Raw genomic sequence first — 23,637 nt, 5'->3', positions numbered from 1 at the left:
GACCACATGTTAGGACACAAAACAAGTCTTAATAAATTTAAGAAATTGAAATCTTATCAAGCACCTTATCTGACCACAACGGCATGAAACTAGAAATCAACTACAATAGAAAAACTGAAAAATACTCAAACACTTGGAGACTAAATAGCATGCTATTAAATAATAAATGGGTTAACAATGAAATCAAGGAAGAAATAAAAAAAATTTTTGAAACAAATGAAAATGAGCATACAACAACTCAAAATTTATGGGACACAACAAAAGCAGTCCTGAGAGGGAAGTTCATAGTATTACAGGCATACTGTTTCTTTAAAAATTATTATTGATTTTAATTTATTGCATTTATATAGATTCTGTGTTACCCCGAATGCATTCTCCTCCCCCATATTCCCCTCAAGATCTCCCTTCCCCCCTCCCAAAAGCGCCCTCACCACTTCCCTTCAGGTTTATCCCATCCTATCATCCCCCTTCCCTCTGTCCTCTTTTCCTCTGGTCCCTTTGATCTCTCCTCTGTCTCAATTCTGTTCCTCAGTTCACATTATTCATTGAATTCCTCAAATGAGTGAGGTCATATGATATTTTTCTTTTTCTGCCTGGCTTATTTCACTTAACATAATATGATAGTTTCTAGGTCCATCCAGGTTGTTGCAAAAGGTAAGATTCCCTTCTTTTTCATGGCCCCAAAGTATTCCATAGTACATATGTACCGCTGCTATTTAATCCACTCTTCCACTGACAGACACTTGGGCTGTTTTCAGATCTTCGCTATTGTGAACAATGCTGCCATAAACATGGGGGTGCATGTCTCCTTTTGAAACAGTGCTATGGTGTTCTTGGGGTATATTCCTAAAAGTGGGATGCCTGGGTCAAAAGGCAGGTCCATTTTTAATCTTTTGAGGAATCTCCATACTGTTTTCCACAGAGGCTGCACCAGTCTGCATTCCCACCAGCAGTGCAGGAGGGTTCCCTTTTCTCCACCTCCTTGTCAGCACTTATTCTGTGTTGTTTTGTTGATGAGCGCCATTGTGACTCGTGTGAGGTGATATCACATTGTGGTTTTAATTTGCATTTCTCTAATGATTAGTGATGTTGAGCATTTTTTCATATGCCTATTGGCCATCTGTATGTCCTCTTTGGAGAATTGTCTATTCATTTCTTTGGCCCATTTTTTATTGAATTGTTTGTCTTCCTGGTGTTGAGTTTTACAAGTTCTTTATAAAATGTGGTTAATAACCTCTTATCAGATGTATTGTTCTCCCATTGTGTAGTTTGTCTTTTTATTGTTCTTATTGTTGTTAGCTATGCAAAAGCTTTTTAGTTTGATATAGTCCCATTTCTTTATCCTGTCTTTTATTTCACTTGCCTGTGGAGATAAATCAGTAAATATATTGCTGCGAGAGATGTTAAGAGAGCTTACTGCCTATGTTTTCTTCTAAGATGTTTATGGTTTTATGGCTTACATTTAAGTCTTTTATCCATTTTGAGTTTATTTTTGTGAATGATGTGAGTTGGTGGTCTAGTTTTATTTTTTTGCTGGTAGCTGTCCAATATTCCCAACACCATTTGTTGAAGAGGCTGTCTTTACTCCATTGTATGCTCTTACCTCCTTTGTCAAATATCAGTTGTCCATAAAGGTGTGGGTTTATTTCTGGGTTCTCTGTTCTGTTCCATGGATCTATATGCCTGTTCTTATGCCAGTACCAAGCTGTTTTGAGTACAATGGCCTTGTTGTATAACTTGATATCTGGAAGTGTGATACCTCCCATTTTATTCCTCCTTTTCAAGATTGCTGAGGGTATTTCTTTCTTGGTTCCATATAAATTTTTGAAATATGTGTTCTATACCTTTGAAGTATGTCATTGGTATTTTAATTGGTATTCCATTGAATTTATAAATTGCTTTGAGTAATATAGACATATTAATGATGTTTATTCTTCCTAACCATGAGCATGGTACATGCTTCCACTTGCTTGTATCTTCCTGGATTTCTTTTATCAATGTTTTATCATTTTCCGAGTACAAGTCTTTAACCTCCTGGTTAAATTTACTCCTAGGTACTTTATTTATTTTTTTGCAATAGTGAAGAAAATTGTTTCCTTAATTTCTCTTTCTGAAAGTTCATTGTTGGTGTATAAAAATGCCTTTGATTTCTGAGTATTAATTTTATATCCTGACACCTTGTTGAATTCATTTATCAGGTCCAGCAGTTTTTTGACTGAGACATTAGGGTTTCCTATATACAATATCATATCATCTGCAAATAATGATAGTTTTATACTTCTTTTCCAATTTGGATGCCTTTTATATCTTCTTTTTGTCTGACTGCTGTGGCTATGACTTCCAGAACTATGTTGAATAAGAGTGGTGAAAGGGGACCACCCCTGTCTTGTTCCTCATCTTAAGAAGATTGCTTTTAATTTTTGCTGTGGGCTTGTCATAGATAGCCTTTATCATGTTAATGTATGTTCCCTGTATTCCCACTTTGCTGAGAGTTTTGATCATAAATCGGTGCTGGATTTTATCAAATACTTTTTTTGCATCTATTGAAATTATCATGTGGATTTTCTCCTTCCTTTTGTTTATGTGATGAGTCACATTGATTGATTTGCGAATATTGTACCAGCCTTGCCTCCCAAGAATAAATCCCACTTGATCATGGTGTATGATTTTTTCATATATTGCTGGATCCGGTTTGCTAATATTTTGTTGAGGATTTTAGCATCTAAATTCATCAGGGATATTGGTCTATAATTTTCTTTTTTGTGTTTTCTTTGCCTGGTTTTGGAATCAGAATTATGCTCGCCTCATAAAAGGAGCTTGGAAGTCTTCCTTCATCTTGAATATTTTGAAATAGCTTGAGAAGGATAGAAGTTAGTTATTTTTTGAATATTTGGTAGAATTCACTTGTGAAGCCATCAGGCCCAGGACTTTTGTTTGTTGGGAGTTTTTTGATAACTGTTTTGATCTCATTTGTTGTAATTGGTTTGTTTAGGCTTTCTGATTCTTGCAGATTGATTTTTTTTTTTTCATTTTTCTGAAGCTAGAAACGGGGAGAGACAGTCAGACAGACTCCCGCATGCGCCCGACCGGGATCCACCCGGCACGCCCACCAGGGGCGACGCTCTGCCCACCAGGGCATCCTGGGCGCCGCCATATTGCGACCAGAGCCACTCTAGCGCCTGAGGCAGAGGCCACAGAGCCATCCCCAGCGCCCAGGCCATCCTTGCTCCAATGGAGCCTTGGCTGCAGGAGGGGAAGAGAGAGACAGAGAGGAAAGCGCGGCGGAGGGGTGGAGAAGCAAATGGGCGCTTCTCCTGTGTGCCCTGGCCGGGAATCGAACCCGGGTCCTCCGCACGCTAGGCCGACGCTCTACCGCTGAGCCAACCGGCCAGGGCACAGATTGATTTTTAAAAGATTATGTTTCAAGGAATTTGTACATTTTATCTAGGTTGCCTAATTTTTGGCATACAGTTCCTCATAGTATTTTCATGCAATCCTTTGTTTTTCTGTTGTGTCAGTTGTTATTTCTTCACTCTCATTTCTAATTCTATTTATTTGAGTCCTCTCTTTTTTTCTTGGTGAGTCTGGTTAAAGGTTCATTGATCTTGTTTACCTTTTCAAAGAATCAGTTCCTGGTTTCATTGATCTTCTGTATTGTTTCTTCAGCCTCTATGTCAGGGGTCTCAAACTCGCGGCCTGCGGGCCACATGCGGCCCGCCGAACAATTTTGTGCGGCCCACAGACTAATCCACGGGCTTAATTTTATCCAAAATATTTTGAACTTCGTGGATTAGTCTGCGGGATGCACAAAATTGTTCGGCGGGCCGCATGTGGCCCGCGGGCCGCGAGTTTGAGACCCCTGCTCCATGTCATTTATTTCTGCTCTGATCTTTATTATTTCCTTCCTCTACTATCTCTGGGCTTTACTTGCTGTTATTTTTCTAGTTCCTTTAGATACAGAGTTAAGTTGTTTATTTGAGCTTTTTCTAGCTTCTTAAGGTATGCCTGTTATGCTATGAACTTCCCTCTCAGGACTGCTTTTGCTGTGTCCCATAAGTTTTGAGTTGTTGTATGCTCCGTATCATTTGTTTATAGGATTTTTTTATTTCTTTTTTGATGTTAATCCATTCATTATTTAATAACATGCTATTTATTTTCCAAGTGTTTGAGTGTTTTTCAGATTTTCCATTGTGGTTGATTTCTAGTTTCATGCCATTGTGATCAGAGAAAATGCTTGATATGATTTCAATCTTCTTAAATTTGTTGAGACTGCTTTTGTGCCCTAACATGTGGTCTATTCTACAGAGTGTACCATGAGCACTTGAAAAGAATGTATATTCTGCTGCTTTAGGGTGAAAGGTTCTGAAGATATCTATTAAATCGAGTTGATCTAGTGTGTCCTTTAAGTCTGCTGTTTCTTTGTTAATTTTTTTTTCTTGAGGATCTATCTAGTGTTAATGGGGTATTGAAATCCCCTACTATTATAGGATTGCTGTTGATCTCGCCCTTTATATCCATCAAAGTCTGCTTTATATATTTATGTGCTCCTATATTATGTTCATAAATATTTATAATGGTTATATCTTCCTGTTGGATTGCTCCAACATTATGTAGTGACCTTATCTCTTACTATAGCCTTTGTTTTAAAGTCCATTTTGTCTGATATAAGTATTGCTACCCCAGATTTTTTTCATTTCCATTTGCATGAAATATTTTTTTCCATCCTTTTACCTTCAGTCTATGTGCATCTTTTGTTTTAAGGTGTGTCTCTTGTAGACAGCATATGTATGGTCCTGTTTTCTTATTCATGCAGCTACGCTGTATTTTGATCAGATCATTTAATCCATTTACATTTAAGGTTACTATTGATATGTAGTTGTTTACTGCCATTTTATTCTTTAAAGCTGTATTCCTCTTTTGCTATATTCTTTCCCCCCTTTGATCTGTTTACAACAGGCGTCTAACATTTCTTGAAGCATTGGTTTGGTTGTAATGAATTCCTTGAGTTTTTTTTTTGTCTGGGAAGCTTTTTATTTCTCCTTCAATTTTAAACGATAGCCTTGCTGGATAAAGTAGTCTTGGTTGTAAGCTCTTGTTCTGCATTACTTTGAATATTTCTTGCCATTCCCTTCTGGCCTCAAGTGTTTCTGTTGAGAAGTCAGATGTCATCCTTATGGGGGCTCCTTTGTATAGCCGTTTTTGCTCTAGCAGCTTTTAATATTTTTTCTTTATCTCTTAGCTTTGGTATTTTAATTATGATGTGTCTTGGTGTAGATTTCTTTGGATTTCTCTTTAATGGAATTCTCTGTGCTTCTTGAACTTGTGTGACCTTTTCCTGCATCTTTTTAGGGAAGTTTTCAAATATAATTTGATTGAACTAAGTCTGTATCCCTTGTTCTTTCTCTTCTTCAGGAACCTCTATGATGCAGATGTTTTTTCTCTTCATGTTGTCACAGAGCTTTTTAGAGTTTCCTCCAACTTTTTGAGTCTGTTTTCTTTTTGCTGCTCTGCTTCCATGCCTTTGTTTATCTTGTCCCCTAACTTGTTGATTCAAACCTCAGCTTCATCCATCCTGCCTTTAATGCATTTCATTGTGGTCTTCATTTCTGATATTGTATTTGTCATTTCAGACTGATTCTTTTTTATTATTTCAATGTCCTTTTTTATACTTGCTATCTATTTAGGTGTTTGTTATATCCATCTATTGTTGTTCTAAGATCTTTGAGCTTCCTAAAAATCATTATTTTAAACTCTGTATCTGGTAATTTGGTTATATCTGACTCGTTCCAGTCCATTTCTGGGGATTTCTCTTGATTCAATTGGGTTGCATTTGTCTGCCTTCACATTTTTCTGTGTAGAAGAACAGTGTGGCCACTGTAGTCCAATGGGTGTGTCCTTTGTGTTCCCTATGTGTGGTCTGTCTGCAGGCCTGCCATACCCTCTGCTGCTGCCTCAGACATTCAGGTATGCGTGTTACCAGCGCTAGCCCGCTGCAGCTCTTGCTGTGGTTTCCACCACTCCTCCATGGGAGGGGCTGTGTTCACATGCATGGGTCTACAAGCCCTGGCTGGCCTTGGCCTTCACCCTGTCCCCCATGGGTGGGGCTGTGCATCACGCACGGGGCTGCAAGCCTTGGCATCGTGGGCAGGGCTGTGCAGCTATGCTCAGCAGCGAGTCTCCGCTTGTTCCTGGGCTGTCCTCCCACCCCCACAGGTGGAGCTGTGCTTGCACATCAGGCCGCAAGCCCCAGCTCTGTGAGCCAAGTGGGGCTGCGTGCTCATGCTCAGCCATGGGTCTCTGCCATTCCCAGGCTTTCACCTCTCCCCTGCAGGTGGGACTGCAGGCGAGACTGCTGTTGCTCGTCCGGCCCTGCAGATGGGCCGGACTGCTTTTGTGGGCCCCTTCCTTCCCACTGGGCGAGAACGAGCTCAAGCCAGGCCTCAGTTGTGGCCAACCCAGTTTCCGTCCCCACCGATGGGACCGTGCTTCCACATTCTGTGGTCACCCACCCTCCAGCAAGCCCTCAGCAGTGTGGGTAGGAGCGCTGCAGATCAGAACTAAGCACTGTATTCCTGAAGGCTCCCTCCTTCTAAGCAACTGCTCTGAGTGCCATGAGAGAGCTGTTTGGTGTCCTGCTTCCTTTTGCTGGTATTGCTGGTTCCAGTGGAAATATTCACTTCAGATTTGGAGGGTGACTCAGCCCAGGAGTTAGGGTGGCTTTCCCTCTGTTTCTCTCTGTGCCTCCTAGCTTACACTCTCTTCTTGCTACTCTGGTCCTCTCATCTCTCCCATCCCCCGGAGCCCAGGGTGAGTGGTTGTGAGAGGTTTTCTGCGCAGTTTCTTAAAGAAGAATCCTGGGTCTGGGTAATCTATCTCTTTCTCACAAACAGTATCCTGGCTTTTTTTGCAGCTAAATACTGTTCATACACTCTTTTAGGCTCTGGGGCTGCAGGCTGGGGCTTTGTTCCTGGGACCCAGGACCTTCCCCTCTCCACTAAACTCACTTCCCACCAGGGGAGTCTCTCCGGCTGCCACTCACTCCCGGAGCTGGGAAGCCCTCTCTGCATTTCTGCTTTTCGTACAAGTCTCAGTGTGGCTTCTTCAGTGTTCCTTGGTTAAAGAGTTCTCTTAGTTTAGTCCATAGTTGGTTTTTCCAGATGATGGTTTTTAAAACTAAGTTTAATCCACTTTGGTTCTGGGAGGTGGAAGTTGGTATGTCTGCCTACTCCATCTCCATCTTGCCACCTCCCCCACACACTACTTTCTTAATTTTATTTTCCATTTATCCTCATTTCCAGATTGTAGGAATCACACTCTGCTTTTGCAACAGCATGGATGAATCTGGTAAGCATAATGCCATAAATATTTGCTCTGGCAGGAGTGCACAAAGCAACTGTGAGGCCTGACTCTACAGGCATGCCTTAAGAAGCAAAAAAAAGTTCAAACAAATAACCCTGCATCTAAAAGAACTAGAAAAATAATAGCAAGTGAGGCCCAGAGGTAGTAGAAGGAAGGAAATAATAAAAGATCAGAGTGAAAATAAATGACACAGAGGCAAAAAAAAAAAAAAACAATACGGAAGATCGATGAAACCAAGAGCTGGTTCTTTGAAAAGGTAAACAAAATTGGTGAACCTTTAACCAGACTCACAAAGAAAAAGAGAGGGCTCAAATAAATAAAATTATAAATAAGAGATGAGAAGTAACAACTGACACAACAGAAATTCAAAGGATTGTAAGAAAATACTATGAAGAACTATACGCCCCAAAATGAGACAACCTCAATGAAATGGATCAATTCCTTAAAAAACATAATCATTCAAAAATCAATATGGGGTAACAGAGGATGATTTGACTTTGAGTGAGGGGTATGCAGCATAATCAAAGGTCAAAATAATCTGGAGATGTTTTCTCAGAATATATGTACCCTGATTTATCAATATCACTGCATTAAAATTAATAAAAATAAGATTAAAAAAATTTTTTAAAATCAATATGGAAGAATCAGAAAACCTACACAGACCAATTACACCAAAGAGATTGAAACAGATCAAAAAACTCTGCATTGACCTGGAAGACTAAGGTCGCCGGTTCAAAACCCTTTTGTCAAGAGAACTTCCCTGGTCAAGACACTTATGGGAGTTGATGCTTTCTGCTCCTCCCTCCCTTCTCTCTCTCTCTCTCTCTCTCTCTCTCTCTGTCTCCTCTCTCTAAAATGAGTAAATAAAATCTTTAAAAAAAAAACCTTCTCAACAAACAAAAGTCCTGGGCCTGGTGACTTCACAGGTGAATTATACCAAATATTCAAAGAAGAACTCACTCCTATCCTTCTCAAGCTATTTCAAAAAATTCAAGAGGAGGGAATACTTCCAAATTCCTGTTATGAAGCGAATATATTCCTCATTCCAAAACCAGGTAAAGATACTACAAACAAAGAAAACTATAGGCCAATATCCCTGATTAACTTAGATGCTAAAATTCTCAACATTTATTAGCAAATCGGATCCAGCAATACATGAAAAAAATCATACATCATGATCAAGTGGTATTTATTCTATGGAGGCAAGGCTGGTACAATATTTGCAAATTAATCAATGTGATTCATCACATAAACAAACATGATAACATCAATAGATGCAGAAAAAGCATTTGATATAATCCAGCACTCATTTAGGATCAAAACTCTCAGCAAAGTGGGAATATAGGGAGCATACCCCAGCACAACAAAGGCCATCTATGACAAACCCACAGCCAACATCATACTCAATGGGCAAAAACTAAAAGCAATCCTCTTAAGAACAGGAACAAGGCAGGGGTGCCCCTTTCACTGCTTTTATTCAACATAGTTCTGGAAGTACTAGCCACAGCAATCAGATAAGAAGAAGAAATAAGAGGCATTGAAATTGGAAAAGAATAAGTAAAACTTTCATTATTTGCTGATGACTTGATACTATACATAGAAAATCCTAAAATCTCAGTCAAAAAACTACTAGAACTGATAAATGAATTCAGCAAGGTGTCAGGTTATAAAATCAATATTCAGAAATCAGTGGCATTTATATACACCAACAATGAACTGTCTGAAAGAAAAATTAAGAAAACAACCCCCTTCACTATTGCAACAACAACAAAATAAAGTACCTAGGAGTAAATTTAACCAAGGAGGATAAAGACCTATACTTGGAAAAGTATAAAACATTAATAAAAGAAATCAAGGAAGATACAAACAAGTGGAAGCATATACTGTGTTTATGGATAGGAACAATAAACATCATCAAAATGTCTATACTACCCAAGCAATCTATAAATCCAGTGCAATTCCTATTAAGATACCAATGTATTTTCAAATATACAGAACAAATATTCCAAAAATTTATATGGAACCAAATAAGAACATGAATAGCCTCAGCAATCTTGAAACAGAAAAATAAAGTGGGGGTATCACACTTCCTGATATCAAGTTATACAACAAGGCCATTGTACTCAAAACAGCTTGGTACTGGTGTAGTGGAATAACCCACTGCATGGCCTTGGATGGGAACACAGCCAACAAGAAAAGAATGTTTTGCCAAGAGAATTGTTTTGTGACTTGAAGGCGGGTCACTGAAACAGGTCTATGTGACTGAAGGCAGTTGCTGGGCTTTTTCTTAGTAAAACATTCTCATAAGATTTCTGTTCCTTCCAAGGTTATCCCTTGAGATAAGGAGAGGAATGTTGTGGAAACCATATAAGCAATAGCAATTAATGCCTTTTGATATTATGTTGTTATTAAGCTATCATGCAGGTGTACTCCATGTATCTTTAAGTTAAAGTTACTCGATGTTATGCCAATTTCTCAGTAAACAAGCTTTTTGAAGTCTTGTGAATAAAAATAGGGCACAGCACGAACTCGGGGCCATTTGCCTGAGTGAGCAGTGGTCCTTTGCTAGTCCTTAATGATTTCATCTGCTGATCTCTCTCTCTGAGCCCCTGACTCACAACAACATACTGGCATAAGAATAGGCATACAGATCAATGGAACAGAATAGAGAACCCAGAAATAAACTCACACCTTTATGGTCAATTGATATTTGACAAAGGAAGTAAGAGCATACAATGGAGTAAAGACAACCTCTTTAAAAAATGGTGCTGGGAAAATTGGACAAATACATGCCAAAAAAAAAAAAAAAAATGAAACCAGACCACCATCTTATACCACTCACAAAAATAAACTCAAAATGGATAAAAGACTTGAATGTAAGTCATGAAACTATGATCATCTTGAAAGAAAACATAGACAGTAAGCTCTCTGACATCTTGCATCAATATATTTGCTGGTTTAACTTCACAGGCAATTGAAATAAAGGACAGGATGAACAAATGGGACTACATCAAATTAAAAAGCTTTTGTACAGCAAAAGACAACATGAACAAAATAAAAAGACAAACCACACAATGGGAGAACGTATTTGCCAATATGTCTGATAAGGGGTTAATAACCAAAATCTATAAAGAACTTATAAAACTCAACACCAGGAAAGTAAACAATCCAATAAAAAATTGGGCAAAAAGGCCTGACCTGTGGTGGCGCAGTGGATAAAGTGTGGACCTGGAATGCTGAGGTCCCCGGTTCAAAACTCTGGGCTTGCCCAGTCAAGGCACATATGGGAGTTGAAGCTTCCTGCTCCTCCCTTCTCTCTCTCTCTCCCTCTCTCCTCTCTAAAATAAATAAATAAAATCTTTTTTAAAAAATTGGGCAAAAGAACTGAATAGACACTTCTTCAAAGAGGACATATAGATGGTGAATGGGCATATAAAAAAATGTTCAACATCACTAATGATTAGAGAAATGCAAATTAAAACCACAATGAGATACCACCTCAAACCCGAAAGAATGGCGCTCATTTACAAAACAACACATAACCAGTGCTGGTGAGGATATGGAGAAAAGGGAACCCTCCTGTACTGTTGGTGGGAATGCAGACTGGTGCAGCCACTGTGCAAACATCGCTGAGTCCAACATCGCTGGCTCAAGCAAGGGGTTACTTGGTCTGCTGAAGGCCCGCGGTCAAGGCACATAAAAAAAAATAAAATAAAATAAAATAAAATCCTACAAATAATTGTAGGTGCACTATATACAAATTTCTGAGAAATGTTATAATAATTAAGTAAAATATTAAAGAAAAAATATATAAAGTCCAAGCATGCTTTTGTGGTAAACGAAATAAATACGACACCTCATTCTAGATGAAAAATGGGCACCATTCTTGTCTATCGTGTCCAGATATTAATGTGGCTACAGTGAGACAGGTTATGCTTCTACCACAGTAATGTTATTGCAGTGTGACAATAAAACCTGTAACATTTAATAAATAAATAAATACCACAAAATTAAATTTATTCTGACATTAAAAAAATTTTGTTACATTTTTTGTTATGCTTTTTCGAATTCGTAAAAAAAGAGGGGTTAAAAAAAAAGACAGGCCCTGGCCGGTTGGCTCAGTGGTGGAGCGTCGGCCTGGCATGCGGAAGTCCCGGGTTCAATTCCCGGCCAGGGCACACAGGAGAGGCGCCCATCTGCTTCTCCACCCCTCCCCCTCTCCTTCCTCTCTGTCTCTCTCTTCCCCTCCCGCAGCCGAGGCTCCATTGGAGCAAAAGATGGCCCGGGCGCTGGGGATGGCTCCTTGGCCTCTACCCCAGGCGCTGGAGTGGCTCTGGTCACGACAGAGCGACGCTCCGGATGGGCAGAGCATCGCCCCCTGGTGGGCGTGCCGGGTGGATCCTGGTTGGGCACATGCGAGAGTCTGTCTGGCTGCCTCCCCGTTTCCAGCTTCAGAAAAATACCAAAAAAAAAAAAAAAAAAGACAAAAAGTTATCTTTTTATACATATAGATACATTTTTAGTAAGATTTAGTAAATTCAGCAGGTCCGGGTGTGAATGTGTTAAGTTTTTTCATTCTTGTGTTTATGAGAAACATGAGCCTGATATGTCCTAGCGATTTCTTCAAGGTTTGGGCATATATTTGAAAGGCAAACTCTCACTTCCTCATCAATACATTGAAGAATTCCTCTTTTTACTTTTAATTGTGTTAAGGATAAAAAATCCTAATTCACATAAATAGGATGTTGAAAATTGTAGTAAAATGTTCAAGGCTTTTTTAGATATTGCCACATATTCTTTTATAGAAATCCAAAAGGCTTCGAGAGCAATTCCTTATGTTTAATCATCAATCCAAAACCCCCACCATACATATCATCTTAACTTTACACCAAACAAGGGATAGAAGAAACTTGCCTCCAGTCTTTCTGGGGAACATGGGGGGTAGTATAAACAATCCAGCCCCACAGCTTAATAGCATTTTCCAACCTAATCAGGCAAGTGATGTGGGGGGTTGGGCAGACTGTCAGCTTACAGCCAATTCCCCACACCTCTGTCCCCCAAAAATCTAAACTCCAAAAACCTTGTTGGTTTTTTGGTCCCCAACAGGCACACATTTCTCTGGAATACCATTGGGTGCACCTGGAAATCTTCTAGGGCACACCAGTGCGCCCTGGCACACACTTTGAGAACCACTGGGGTAGGGGGATGCTGCCAGGTGATGGAAGGCCGTGTGGCTTTCAGCTGCACTGGCGGGGCACTGGCAGTCTCACACAGTGCGGATGGATGGAGAGGTCCACCACGAAGACCTCGTGGCTCTGGAGGCCCCTCCAGCAGGTCTGGCTCCAGGCTCCACGCAGGTCCTGTCTGGGGCCGGGACAGGGCTGATTTCCACTTGCACCTGGAGTGGGCGCTGCTCACCTGAGTTCACTGAGATGGCAGAGTTGTGCATCTTCCACAAATGAAGGGGAGTGGGGGTGGGGTGGGGGTGGCTTGAGAAGCAGGCAGTAGTTATTTAAAATCCAGCTCTGTTCTGTCAGCCAAGTGTGGAATGGGTGTTACTGCCCAGACTTGTTAGATTAGCCAAGAGGTGTGGAATGGGGACAAAACCAACAGACCCTCTGCCTCTCAACACAATCCTGTGAATATGTTACATGCCCTGGAAGGAACAGAATGAGGGGAAGAAAAATTGACATCAAGGACAAACACGAACCCAGGCCCAGCAGGGCTGTCCTTATCTCTTAATTTTCCTTTCAACGCACACAGCACACCACTAGGATTAGAGCACCCCACACGTGTGGGGGTCCCCCCATGCCATCCCCACATTTCCTTCACAGCGCTGGTCACACCCATATTCACCTCTTAAACTGCTTTCCTCAGGCTGTGCTACCACCTGGGGGCAAAGCTTCAGGGCATTTAAAGAATGAAGTAGGCTACAGAGCGAGCCCTGGCACCTGATCATGTGACACCTAGCTCCTTCTACATCCATCCAAACTTGCATGACAGCCCCTAACAGAGCTGCTAAACGACTCTGCAACTCACCCATAGTGCAGGAGATATCCACTGGACTGAAGGGCCACTTGCTGCTGGTGCAGGAGGGAGACACTGCTGGTGTAGGAGACACCCACTGCTATTGTGAAAGACGCCCTCTGTAACGTCAAGGACACTCACTGCTCTTTGAGGTGACCTGACTGCTTGTTGGCAACACGTTTTGTAGTTTTTTAAGTCACTCATGGAGTTTTTTATCAATTCCATGGGCACGATCCTTTGTTTACTGTGGTCTATGGTGCCCACTGGCTGAGCAGGTACAATGTGTAGAAGGTGCATTCAGCGTGTGTGGGTGGCCAACTAAGCTCATTTCTTCTGTCAGCTGGTGGACAGCTGAACAATCCATCTCAAACATCCCAGTCTAGCAACAGGATCACCTGGGCTGTCGGCAGTTGGTAAGCAGATAGTAGAGAAGCCACAAGCCACCCCCCTCCCCTCCCCTATCTAAAATAAGATGCCCCTCTCCCCAAGGACTTAGTCACTCACATGAGACATGAGATGCCTCAGCATGAGGTTGGCTCTGGGAATCTATATAACCCCCATCACCAATCTACCATCACACTCCTTTGGCCTGTCATTTCTGGCAAACTTGTTCTTTGCTTCAGAGGCTATAGAAGCTGCTGCTGGATTTAACATTTCTTCTGGGTAGCTCCCAGGTGCATGAAGCATACATGTTAACAACAAACCTGTTTTTCTCATTTCTTTTATTAGAGGGATCCAGACAGGGATCAGATGGGTGAAGAGAATATTTTCCTTCCCTCACACTGGTGTCCAGCTTTGGTCACGATCCACGGCCTAGGTGTCCATCCTGCTATTCACAGGGCAGTTGCGTGCTCCTGAGCTCTTCTTGAGACTGTTTCATCACTTTGGTTCTAGTGGCCATCCAGAAGTCCTGAACTTGAGTCAAAATCTTGCTCCAGGAAGGAATCAACCAGTATCCTCTGATTCTCAAAAGGAAGTGAAATAGTGGGCAGTCAACTGTGAAGAGATAGGAAAACTTCCCCAACCAGTAAAGTGGCAAGACTCCTGGCTAGATGAAGAAAAATCTCCCATGGATATAATTTGAAGGAATTATTGAACATACACAAAGTGGCATATATATATAAAATAACAAAAAGTCTAACAATGGGAAAACAAGTAAATAAATAATCAAGTCATTGGCTACTGAACACCATAGAACCTAGAATTATTGATCAGATTATGTAAAAAGAATTCTGTGGCAGCTGCATAAAACGAACAGGCAGCCACTGTGCTCCCAACTTGGCTGTGAGTGGGCTGGTACCTGTGGACTCTCCTACTACCCTGGTCAAGACAGTGGGATCACAGACAATGATGAGTTTATTCAATGTGAGGGTGGTCCTTACAACAGATGAAATCTTTAGGCACAGACATGCTGCACCATGTCTTCTTGTGAAGAAGCACCAAAACAAGCCAAAATGAATCCTCAATTCTTCGGGAGAGGGAGGTCTGCACAGCTTCCTTCCCCAACCTGGGGCTGGAGCATCTTTCCTGAGCTGGTGCTCAACTCCGGGGTGGAAGGAGCATTCTGAAGAAGCCTTCAGTGGCCCACACCAGGAAACTTGAGGCCCTGTGTCCAGGTTCCTCAGTCCTCTGTGCAGCACCTTGTGCTCTGAGCGTCCTCCTCTAACCTTTCCCACGTCCCTTCCTCTCCTGAAGAATGACGTACCCTCATTAATAAGGCAATATTGAGCATCATTTTCCAGAAACAGCCCCTGAGACAGGCTGATGGACCTATCTCCTTAGCAGCGGCCACAAGGACAGCAGCTCTTTGGAAATGAGGCCCTGGGGCTGTCAAGAGCTCAGTCTGAATCCCCAGAAAGTTCCACAGGCCCTGGTGCCTCACCCCTGACCCACTGAGCTCCTGCAAACAGAGCTCCTGAGGCATCTGGCTTGGGCTCTGCAGAGGGCTATGAGCAATGCACTGGTGATGAGAGGGCTCAACACCAGATGAACATGGAGGTTCCCCTGGGAGATGTCACTAGCCCCAGATGTCACTGGCTTCCCGGGATAGAGAGAGGGACAAGGGTTTTACTACACACACAAAGTGGCACCGGGAGCAATTTTTGTGGCCCAGGACACTCTCAAAGACCCAAAGGCAGGACAAGGGTGTGAGAAGCTAGCTCACTGGGGAGCCAGCCCATCCCCAGTCCCACCCTTGGGTCTGCAGATGGTCATGGGGGTGGGGCTGCTGGATAGCGGTGAGAAGAGGGCCCGCAATGTCCCTGAGAAGGGTGTCTCAGGGAATGCATACAGGAGAGACCCATCAGTAGCACTGTAGAAGGCCAGGTGCCCAGCCTCATAGTCCAGAAAGACACCCACACGCCTGGGTGGGTCTCGCAGGGGAGCAAAGGCCCGCTCAGAGGAGTTGTAGAAGCCCCCTAGAAAAACCAGGATCCAGAACCCATTGCCAGCAAAGAGCTCGCCCTTCTCTTTGCGGTTGGCATTCTCCCTGCAGACTCCCAAGGCCCAGCTCGCCCGCTCGCCCACTTCCACTTCCCAGTAGTGGCGGCCGGAGCGCAGGGGCTCCTGGCTCAGCACGCAGGGGCCAGGATCAAAGCGCTCAGGGCTGTCGGGCAGGGGCTGCCGTAGGTCCCCCCGCCGCACACTCTGCATGTCCTCTGACAAGATCAGCTCAGGATTGGCAGTGTCAGGATCCAGTGTTACATTCCCTGCAGACAGAGCAGTGGTCACCTTGGGTCCCTTCACCGGCCTATCATGGGGTCTGCCTTCAAACATCCTTGTAGCTGGCTGGAGTGACTGGCTAGTCTCTGCTCCCCCTCTCCTGGGTCTTCCTCAAAAAGATCATCTAACCCAGTGGTAGTCAACCTGGTCCCTACCACCCGCTAGTGGGTGTTCCAGCTTTCATGGTGGGCGGTAGCGGAGCAACCAAAGTATAAATAAAAAGATAGATTTAACTATAGTTTTTATAAAGATTTATTCTGCCAAACAGCAAAAATCCAACATAAAGTACTTGGTAAGTAATTATTATTATATGCTTTAACTTGCTGTAACTCTGCTTTATAAATTTTATAAAGTTACTTCCCTACTTTATAAATCACCATTACTGTGGAACCGGTAGACGGTTAGAAAATTTTACTAACAGAGATACAAAAGTGGGCGGTAGGTATAAAAAGATTGACTACCCCTGATCTAACCACTTGTAGCCACAACTCGGAAAGTTCTGGAAAGTGGTCCCACATTGTCTGGTGATTCAGGAGGAACCTGAGTGCTTTCCATTTTCCAATCCCCAGTGTTCCAGCCTAGCTTTCACCCTGGGCTTCTCAGGCTCGCGGCCTACACAGGTGCCCTGGCACCTGATGGACCAAACCTCTACTTTTCCTAAGTAAGGAACCGCCCAGCCTGGCCCTCCCTCAGTGGCCTGCCCTGACCCCTTGGTTTCTCAGTCATGAGCCTGGAGCCCAGGATGGGTACTTTGTCTGGACAAGAGCAGCCAACTGGCCGGCTAGGTCCCCCTCCCTCACTACACACATGCTGTGGCACCCACCTCGGAACCTCCGCAGGGCCTCCACCAGCCCTGGGACCCTGCACACCGTCCTCATCTCCATGGGCACCACCTCAGGAGGCTGCAGTTTCACATCCTGGACCCTGGAGGAGCAGCCAGGCGTCACTCCCAGGGCGAGCCCACCCGCACCCGACCGCCTTCCCTAGAGAAAGGTCGGGCTCCTACCTGCGTAGGGTGTCCATGATGTCCTGTGGGAGAGACGTGGCGTCAGTGCCCATCACATGGTCCTGTCCCCACTCCGTGCTCCAGTGTCCCCCACTCTCCCCTCACATGGTGAGAAACTTACCCTAGGCTGCAACAAGTATGCTCGTGCACAGGGACACTGGGAAGCTAGCCCTGCAAGATCCTACCCCATTTTCTCCACATACAGAGAAAGCATGGGGCATCTGGCTGCCTGCCAGCTCATCTACCCAGAGCATGAGGTGCTCTTGGGTGGCAGGCACAGGCAGGGTGGGGTCCAGGCGTCCAGGGGATGGGGACCAGCTCCACCCTAGCTGGGAGCCTGGCCTCCATCTATCCAGTGCTTCATGTTTCCTGCCTCCAGCTCCTGACGGCCTCACTAGCTCCCATTCTGTCTGCCCCACAGGCACCCCACCTGGCCTCCACTTACTGCCCTCCCTCATGTCCTGACTCAGAGCCCGACTTCCAGGTGAGCCTCTCTGCCTAGATGCTCCTCCCCCCAAATGACACATAAAAGCATTTTACTCAAGTGTCTTGGGTGATTGTAGCCTCTAAATTCACATGCTGAAGCCTTAATGCTCAGGACCTCAGAATGACCTCAGAAGGGGGCTGTATTTGGAGACTGGGCTTCTTAAAAGAGGGGATTAGGTTAAAATGAGATCACTAGGGTGGGCCTAACCCCTAACCTTTATGACTGGTGTCCTTATAGGAAGAGATTAGGACACATATGCACACTGAGACACAACTATATAAGGAGACAGGGAGAAGATGGTGGTCTGCATAGCAAGGAGAGAGGCCTCAGGAGAACCAGCCCTGCCCACACCTGGACCTCAGATTCCACACTCCAGGACTGGGAAAAATAAATGTCTGTTGCTTAAGCCACCTGTCTATGGCATATGTTACAGAGCCCAAGCTGACAAAGACACTCTGTTAATTTGGAACTCTAGCTTCTGGCAGCAAACAGTTTTGTCTGTCTTTTCATAACACTGTTTGGCACAGGACAGGGCCCTGGCCTACTTTGTCAATCAAATGAAACCCAAAGGCAGTCATTCTAAATGAACTGTGCACCAGTTACTAGGCCAGACACTAAAATGCGGGGCTAAGACATTGTGCCTAGAAAGGATTTCTTTAGGGGTGGGAAATTTCACACAGTAGGTAATTCTGTCCTCAGGGCAGGGGACCTGCTAGGCCTCAAAAGAAAAGGGAGACTGGTGGGTTTCTGAAGCCGGAGGATTTAGCAGGAGACATGGAGATAGTGAAGGCCTGGGAGAGGAATGTTCAAAGGGCCTGGGCTGGGTTGGGTACAAAGCAGTTAGAAACAGCCAGCCTTATCTGGTTCACTGGGTGTTGGGAAACGGGATGGTCTTGGTTATTACAGGCCTGGGGCTACCTTCACCACATAGGAGAGGAACAGAGAAAGCCTCTCCACCCTTGCCCAGAGGTGGGGTGGGGGCCCAGGGCCTTGAAGAAAGGGGGTTGGCCTCTGTGGAGACCACCTGGCAACCCTGGGCAGTAGGGATTCAGATAAACGTGCCTTTAGGAATATGCTCTGTTCTCAAGGACAGCTAGCAGAGAGGCCTGGAAGGGCACCCAGGACCCCAGACTCTGGTGTAACTGGGGCCCTGGGAAGGTGAAAACAGCAGTTTTCAGCAGCAGTCAGAATTCATATCCATTCCCCAGTCTATGGCATGTCCATAGGGACTCACAATCACAAGTGGGACACTGGCCTCAGTATTTCACAGGTAGACACAGGAGGTCCAGAAGAGACCAAGGTCAGACAGCTTACTCTGCCCAGGGCTTCCTCTTTCCTGTCCCTTGACTGGTACCCTATCCATTCCAGCCCTGTGTCCCTGTGTTGCCCATTCCAGGTGTGCTCACCTGCAGCAGCCCCAGCGCTGGCAGCTGGCAGCGCCCCTCCAGCTCAGCGACAAGATCAGCCAGCTGAGAGCTCTGCTGCCCAAGTCGGGCCGCGTTCTCCCGCAGTGGGGGCAGCACCTCCAGCTCCTCTTCTTCCAGCCTCTGCAGCAGCCGTTGCTCTTCCTCTGCCAGCAGGCAGCGCAGCCGCTCAAACTCTGCACGCACGTTCTGCCGCTGGCTCTCCACCATCTTCTAAAGAGGGAAGAAGATGGGTGATGAGCAGGGTTCCTCTAAGCCCACCCTGGGGGTTGAGAGTCTGGAGTAAGAGTGTTGTCTTACGAGAAGCATCAGTGTGAATGGCAGCATTCAGCAGTGTGGGCACCAGCCCCCCCATACCCCCCACCCACCCACCTTGGGATCTCGGAGCCCAGCCACCTGCCTGCCACAGGGCACAGGTCTCTTCTGCCTGGGCCTGAAACAGGAGCGCATCCTCCATTTGCTTCTGCAGGTTGTCCAAGGACTTCTCCAGCTTGCCCTGCAGAGAGATAAGGCCAGCCAGTGACCCTGCCGGGCTCTGTCTCCACTCCCACTGCCAGCCCCAGCCGAGCCTATACTTGACAGTGGGAGCTAGTCGTAAGAAACCGTGCCTGGTACACAACGGACTGAGCAAACTGAATCTGCAAGGAGAGGACCTTCCACCACCCCGGCCAACCTGGCCCCTTGTCCGTTCTTTCCGTTCTCCTGCCTTCCCTCCTGTCGCGGCACCCTTCCCAGCCTGACTTCCCACCACATTGCAGCCTCCTGTCCTGTAAATCCTTTCATTTCTGTGCCTGCCCTGGGCTTACCAAGGTTCAGCTTCACCAAAAGGAGCCAAGGAATGTTCACACTTGGATCCAGCTACCTTGGGCCTGACACCAGGCACACCCTACTGACCACAGGTTCATTGGAGCATCCCTAGCATTAAGACAAAGTGGGCACCAGTAGAACACAAGGGGGACATAGCAGATGGGGGGAAAGCTGTGCCTTTCTCCTTTCTGCCTAAAGGCAGGACATAAATTTTTCATGAGAAGGGTGGCCTCTCTATACCAGGAAGGTGGCACATTCCTCACCACAGATGAGGTGTCATCCCTGAGTGTGCCTAAATGGACCTTACTAAAATAATGCTGATGTTCCAGTCGTTCCCCCGTTGATTTCCTAGATCCTTATCCACCCATTATTGGCACTAGCAGCCCAAATTCCCTTTGCTTTGGTCACTTCTCTACAACTTACCATCCTTTGTTAAAGTGAAATATATCGTATTTTCCCCATGTATAAGACACACCTTAATTTTGGGGCCTGAACTTGAAAAAAAAAATTTTTATTACATAAAGTTATTGAACTCAAGTTTTATTCATCATAAAATTCATACAACTCATCACTGTCAAAACTCCCATCCATTAGCTTGTCCTCATCTGTGTCTGATGATGAATCACTGTCTTTATATATTGCCTCGTCCTCAGTTCCATTTTTGGCATTTGAAATGCCACACTTTTACAATTGCTATATAAGACACACCCAGTTTGAGACCCCAAATTTGGGGGGGGTGCGTCTTATATATGGGGAAAGACAGTAAGCTCTTGAGTCTAACCACTCATTTTGGTTTTTCACTTTTCTATGAAGTCATTGTGCAATGTCAAATTTAAAGACTAATAAAACTATGTCTTTTCATCTGTTAATCTGTCCATTGTCAGTTTAATTTGGAAGCCTCAGTCACAGAACCTAACAGTAAAGAGGAAAAGGTTTTTCCTTTCCTATAATAGGGTTAAGTGCTGCCCTCTGAGACTTTTATCAGGTTAGCTAAAAGGAGTCTCTAGACAGCTGCTGGTCACTCTCTGCTCTCATGTTCACTTTCTGCACCCTGAAGAGGTGTCTGGTGACAAGAGCACAAACCTGACATGTATCAGCACACTTTTCTGTATGCATGTAATACCTCAAAACAAGAGGAAAACCCACAGTATCCAAGTGAGGACAAGCTCACTGATGTGGATCAGGGAAAAGGCTTATTCTGGTGCCCCCTGAACTTGTTCCATGACAGTGACCAACTGGCCAAGTACTGATCCCAATGCTTACTAAACGCTGTTCATGGTGCACTTCGACAGGCTATTTACTGGTCATGAAACAAAACGCAAACCAGTCAAAAACAGTAGAAGATACCACCCATGCATCCACACCTGGGTTCCAGAAACAAACCCTCCAAAGGTAACAGGCCAGGTGAGTCAAGTGAGCTGTTGGTCCTGAGGCCCCAAGCAGAAGAGGTAGTGCTAGTGAGAGTTTGGGTTTTAAGGAAATGCCTCTCCAGAAAAGGAAAACAAGGCTTCTCAGCCTGGGATCCAAGCACAGATGAGCCCCAAGTACTTCACTCAGAAAGCCTGACAGGTCTTGGCGTCTGCCTCTCGGCGCAACAGCTCTGTCCCCTATCTTTCCTCTCCGAGACGAGACGGGTTCCTGCCTGCCCCCTCGGAAACTCTTCTTACCAAGACTTTAGCACTGACCGAGGCCCCACATCGGGCCTTGGCCACGGCACACTCCACTGTCCCACCAGCGATAAACGGACCTCAGTCGTCCCACCTGAGGGAAATGCACCTCTGAGGTTCTCTTCCCACTTTCTCCTGCACTGGACTCCATCCGGCAACCGTGCAGTCACGTTTGCCCAGTGCTGTGGGTCCTCCCACTGGCACAGCGGGACCTCGGCCTCAGAGAGATCGGCCCCGTCCCCCAGAGCTTCACGCCGGTGAAAGTGCCGGTCTGGGACAGGCTGAGCCCCGCACACCCCAGGTCAGACCGCGTTCCCCAGACCTCAGCAGGGTTCGCCCAGCCCAGCGGCCCGGGCCGCCCCCGCCCGCGTCGCGCACCTTGAGGTCCTCGGCCGCGTCCTGCAGCGGGCGAACGCGGTGTGCCCAGTGCTCGCCCGAGCGCTCGCAGGACGCGCACAGTAGGCGCAGCTCGTCCGCGCAGAAGGAGACCAGCGGCTCGCGGTGCGCGGCGCACACGCCCTGCGGGATGGGCGACGGCGGGTGCAGGCGCCGCGCCATCTCAGCCATCTTCGCCAGCGGGCGATTGGGCCGCAGGTTCCGCTGCGGAGACAACTCGCGGCACTCCGGACAGGCGTACGGGCCCTCGGGCTGGCCCCAGCAGCGCCGGATGCACTCGCGGCAGAAGTTGTGGCCGCAGTCGGTCATCACCGGGTCCGTGAAGTAGTCAAGGCAGATGGCGCAGGTGGCCTCCTCCTGTAGGTTGGTGGACAGGTCCGCGGCGGCCATGGCGCAGTGGAGCGGAAGAAGACGGCGCTCTCCGCGGATCGGGCGCTGGCCTGCCGCCGCCGGGACTTTGGGGAGTTCGGAGAAATCAGGGGCTCCAGAGAGCGGAGCGTGGGGGCCCGGGCGGGGGAAGCGAGATGCGGCGTGCGGGGCACTAGGGATCCCGGGCGCGGACAGAAAGCAGAGCGGCGGCGGAAGCAGGAAGCGCTGGGATTTTTTTTGAAGGTGGGTGAACACCCTGCTTTAGCCCCGGATTGGTTGTGGCAGGTCATGTGGCCCACGGGCCCAAATTGGAGGCTATTCGCCCACTGACCTTGCGTCGCCTCTGCCGCTTGCACCCATTTTCTTGTGGCTCCGGCTCCATCTGGCGTCGCGTGGCCCGATCTCTTGCTCAGGCCTGGGGAGGAATGGGGTGCAGGGCCCCGGCCGGCGGGGCACTCCTCCCGGTCACTGAGGTCCCCGCCAGTGCAGCGACCACGAGGACTAAGGGAGCCCCAAGCCACCCATGCGACTTCGGGCAGCGCCTCTGGCCGGACACTGTCAGAATGAATGGGGGAAAGGGGCTCTGCCCGCCGAGACTCGGGTCTTGTTGGAATAGGAGTGCATTGACTGGAATTCCGGGGTGCTGGTGATTGTTGCAGGGCTGTTAATGTGCCTGAAACTGGGAGTGGAGTGGAGAAATCACAGGAAAGGATCTCTCACACCTATAATCCTTACTCTTTGAATTTCACCCCCACCCCCACTTTACCACAGGTGCAATTTAAGGGATGAGGCATGAGGGTGGGCAGCTCTCAGATCTTTAGGGGGTCAGCTTGAATTACTTTCTTGTTTCCGTTGCAAAGAACCTAAAAGTGGAATTACTGATGACAAGAAAGGTGGACCTGCCTGACCTGTGTTGGCGCAGTGGATAAAGCGTGGACCTGGAATGCTGAAGTCTCCGGTTCAAAACCCTGGGCTTGCCTGGTCAAGGCACATATAGAAGTTGATGCTTCCTGCTCCTCCCTCCCCCTTCTCTCTCTCTCTCTCTCTCTCTCTCTCTCTCCCCCTCTCTAAAAATTAATAAAAGTAAAAAAAAAATTTTTTTTAAAGAAAGATGGACCTCTCAGGCCACAGCTTTACCTATAATAACCCAAACCTAGGAGAACCCAGTGAGTGGTGACTGAAGGGGAACATAGCTAAAGAAAACTACTACACCCTGGCCTGGTTATTAGATATGTATTTAGAGCAGGGGTCCCCAAACTGCGGCCCCCTGAGGCCATTTATCCTGCCCCCGCTGCACTTCCGGAAGGGGCACCTCTTTCATTGGTGGTCAGTGAGAGGAGCATAGTTCCCATTGAAATACTGGTCAGTTTGTTG

General features: G+C 46.0%; 1 protein-coding gene and 1 non-coding gene across 6 annotated transcripts; one reads left to right on the top strand and one right to left on the bottom strand.

Moving 5' to 3' along the window:
• Positions 1–8,824: 8,824 nt before the first annotated feature.
• TRIM11 (tripartite motif containing 11) lies at positions 8,825–22,489 on the bottom strand. Of its 5 annotated transcripts, none has more exons than XR_010730230.1 (7): positions 21,877–22,489; positions 19,425–19,520; positions 19,007–19,237; positions 17,114–17,136; positions 16,931–17,031; positions 12,778–16,094; positions 8,825–11,029 (listed from the first exon to the last, which is right to left on the bottom strand). XR_010730230.1 is itself a non-coding variant. In XM_066266120.1 (6 exons), exons 1-6 carry the CDS (start codon positions 22,282–22,284, stop codon positions 15,547–15,549), a joined length of 1,407 nt encoding a protein of 468 aa, XP_066122217.1. In that variant the 5' UTR covers positions 22,285–22,489; the 3' UTR covers positions 12,178–15,546. The 5 variants fall into 5 exon arrangements, 2 of the variants coding, with proteins under 2 accessions (XP_066122217.1, XP_066122238.1); XR_010730229.1 differs by lacking the exon at positions 8,825–11,029 and having other exon boundaries at positions 12,178–13,015; positions 13,399–16,094; XR_010730232.1 differs by lacking the exon at positions 8,825–11,029 and having other exon boundaries at positions 12,178–13,786; positions 14,091–16,094.
• On the top strand, positions 11,213–11,345 carry LOC136321225 (small nucleolar RNA SNORA1). Its single transcript, XR_010728503.1, has one exon. It is a non-coding gene; the product is annotated as a small nucleolar RNA SNORA1 (small nucleolar RNA).
• Positions 22,490–23,637: the final 1,148 nt, after the last annotated feature.

The sequence above is a fragment of the Saccopteryx bilineata genome, chromosome 1 (assembly GCF_036850765.1).
Source record: "Saccopteryx bilineata isolate mSacBil1 chromosome 1, mSacBil1_pri_phased_curated, whole genome shotgun sequence".
In the NCBI taxonomy this organism is placed as follows: Eukaryota; Metazoa; Chordata; class Mammalia; order Chiroptera; family Emballonuridae; genus Saccopteryx; species Saccopteryx bilineata.
Note: the sequence above shows the minus strand (reverse complement) of the source record. Positions and strands in the feature narration are given on the sequence as shown.

Bases quoted from the DNA above. Each gene is read 5' to 3' on its own strand.
- TRIM11 (XM_066266120.1), bottom strand. From the start codon at position 22,284: ATGGCCGCCGCGGACCTGTCCACCAACCTACAGGAGGAGGCCACCTGC. The intron at 19,238-19,424 runs GCAGGTGGCTGG...TTCCCTCTTTAG, and splicing joins AGACCTGTGCCCTGTGGCAG to AAGATGGTGGAGAGCCAGCG. The intron at 17,137-19,006 runs GTGAGCACACCT...TCTCTCCCACAG, and splicing joins CAGCGCTGGGGCTGCTGCAG to GACATCATGGACACCCTACG.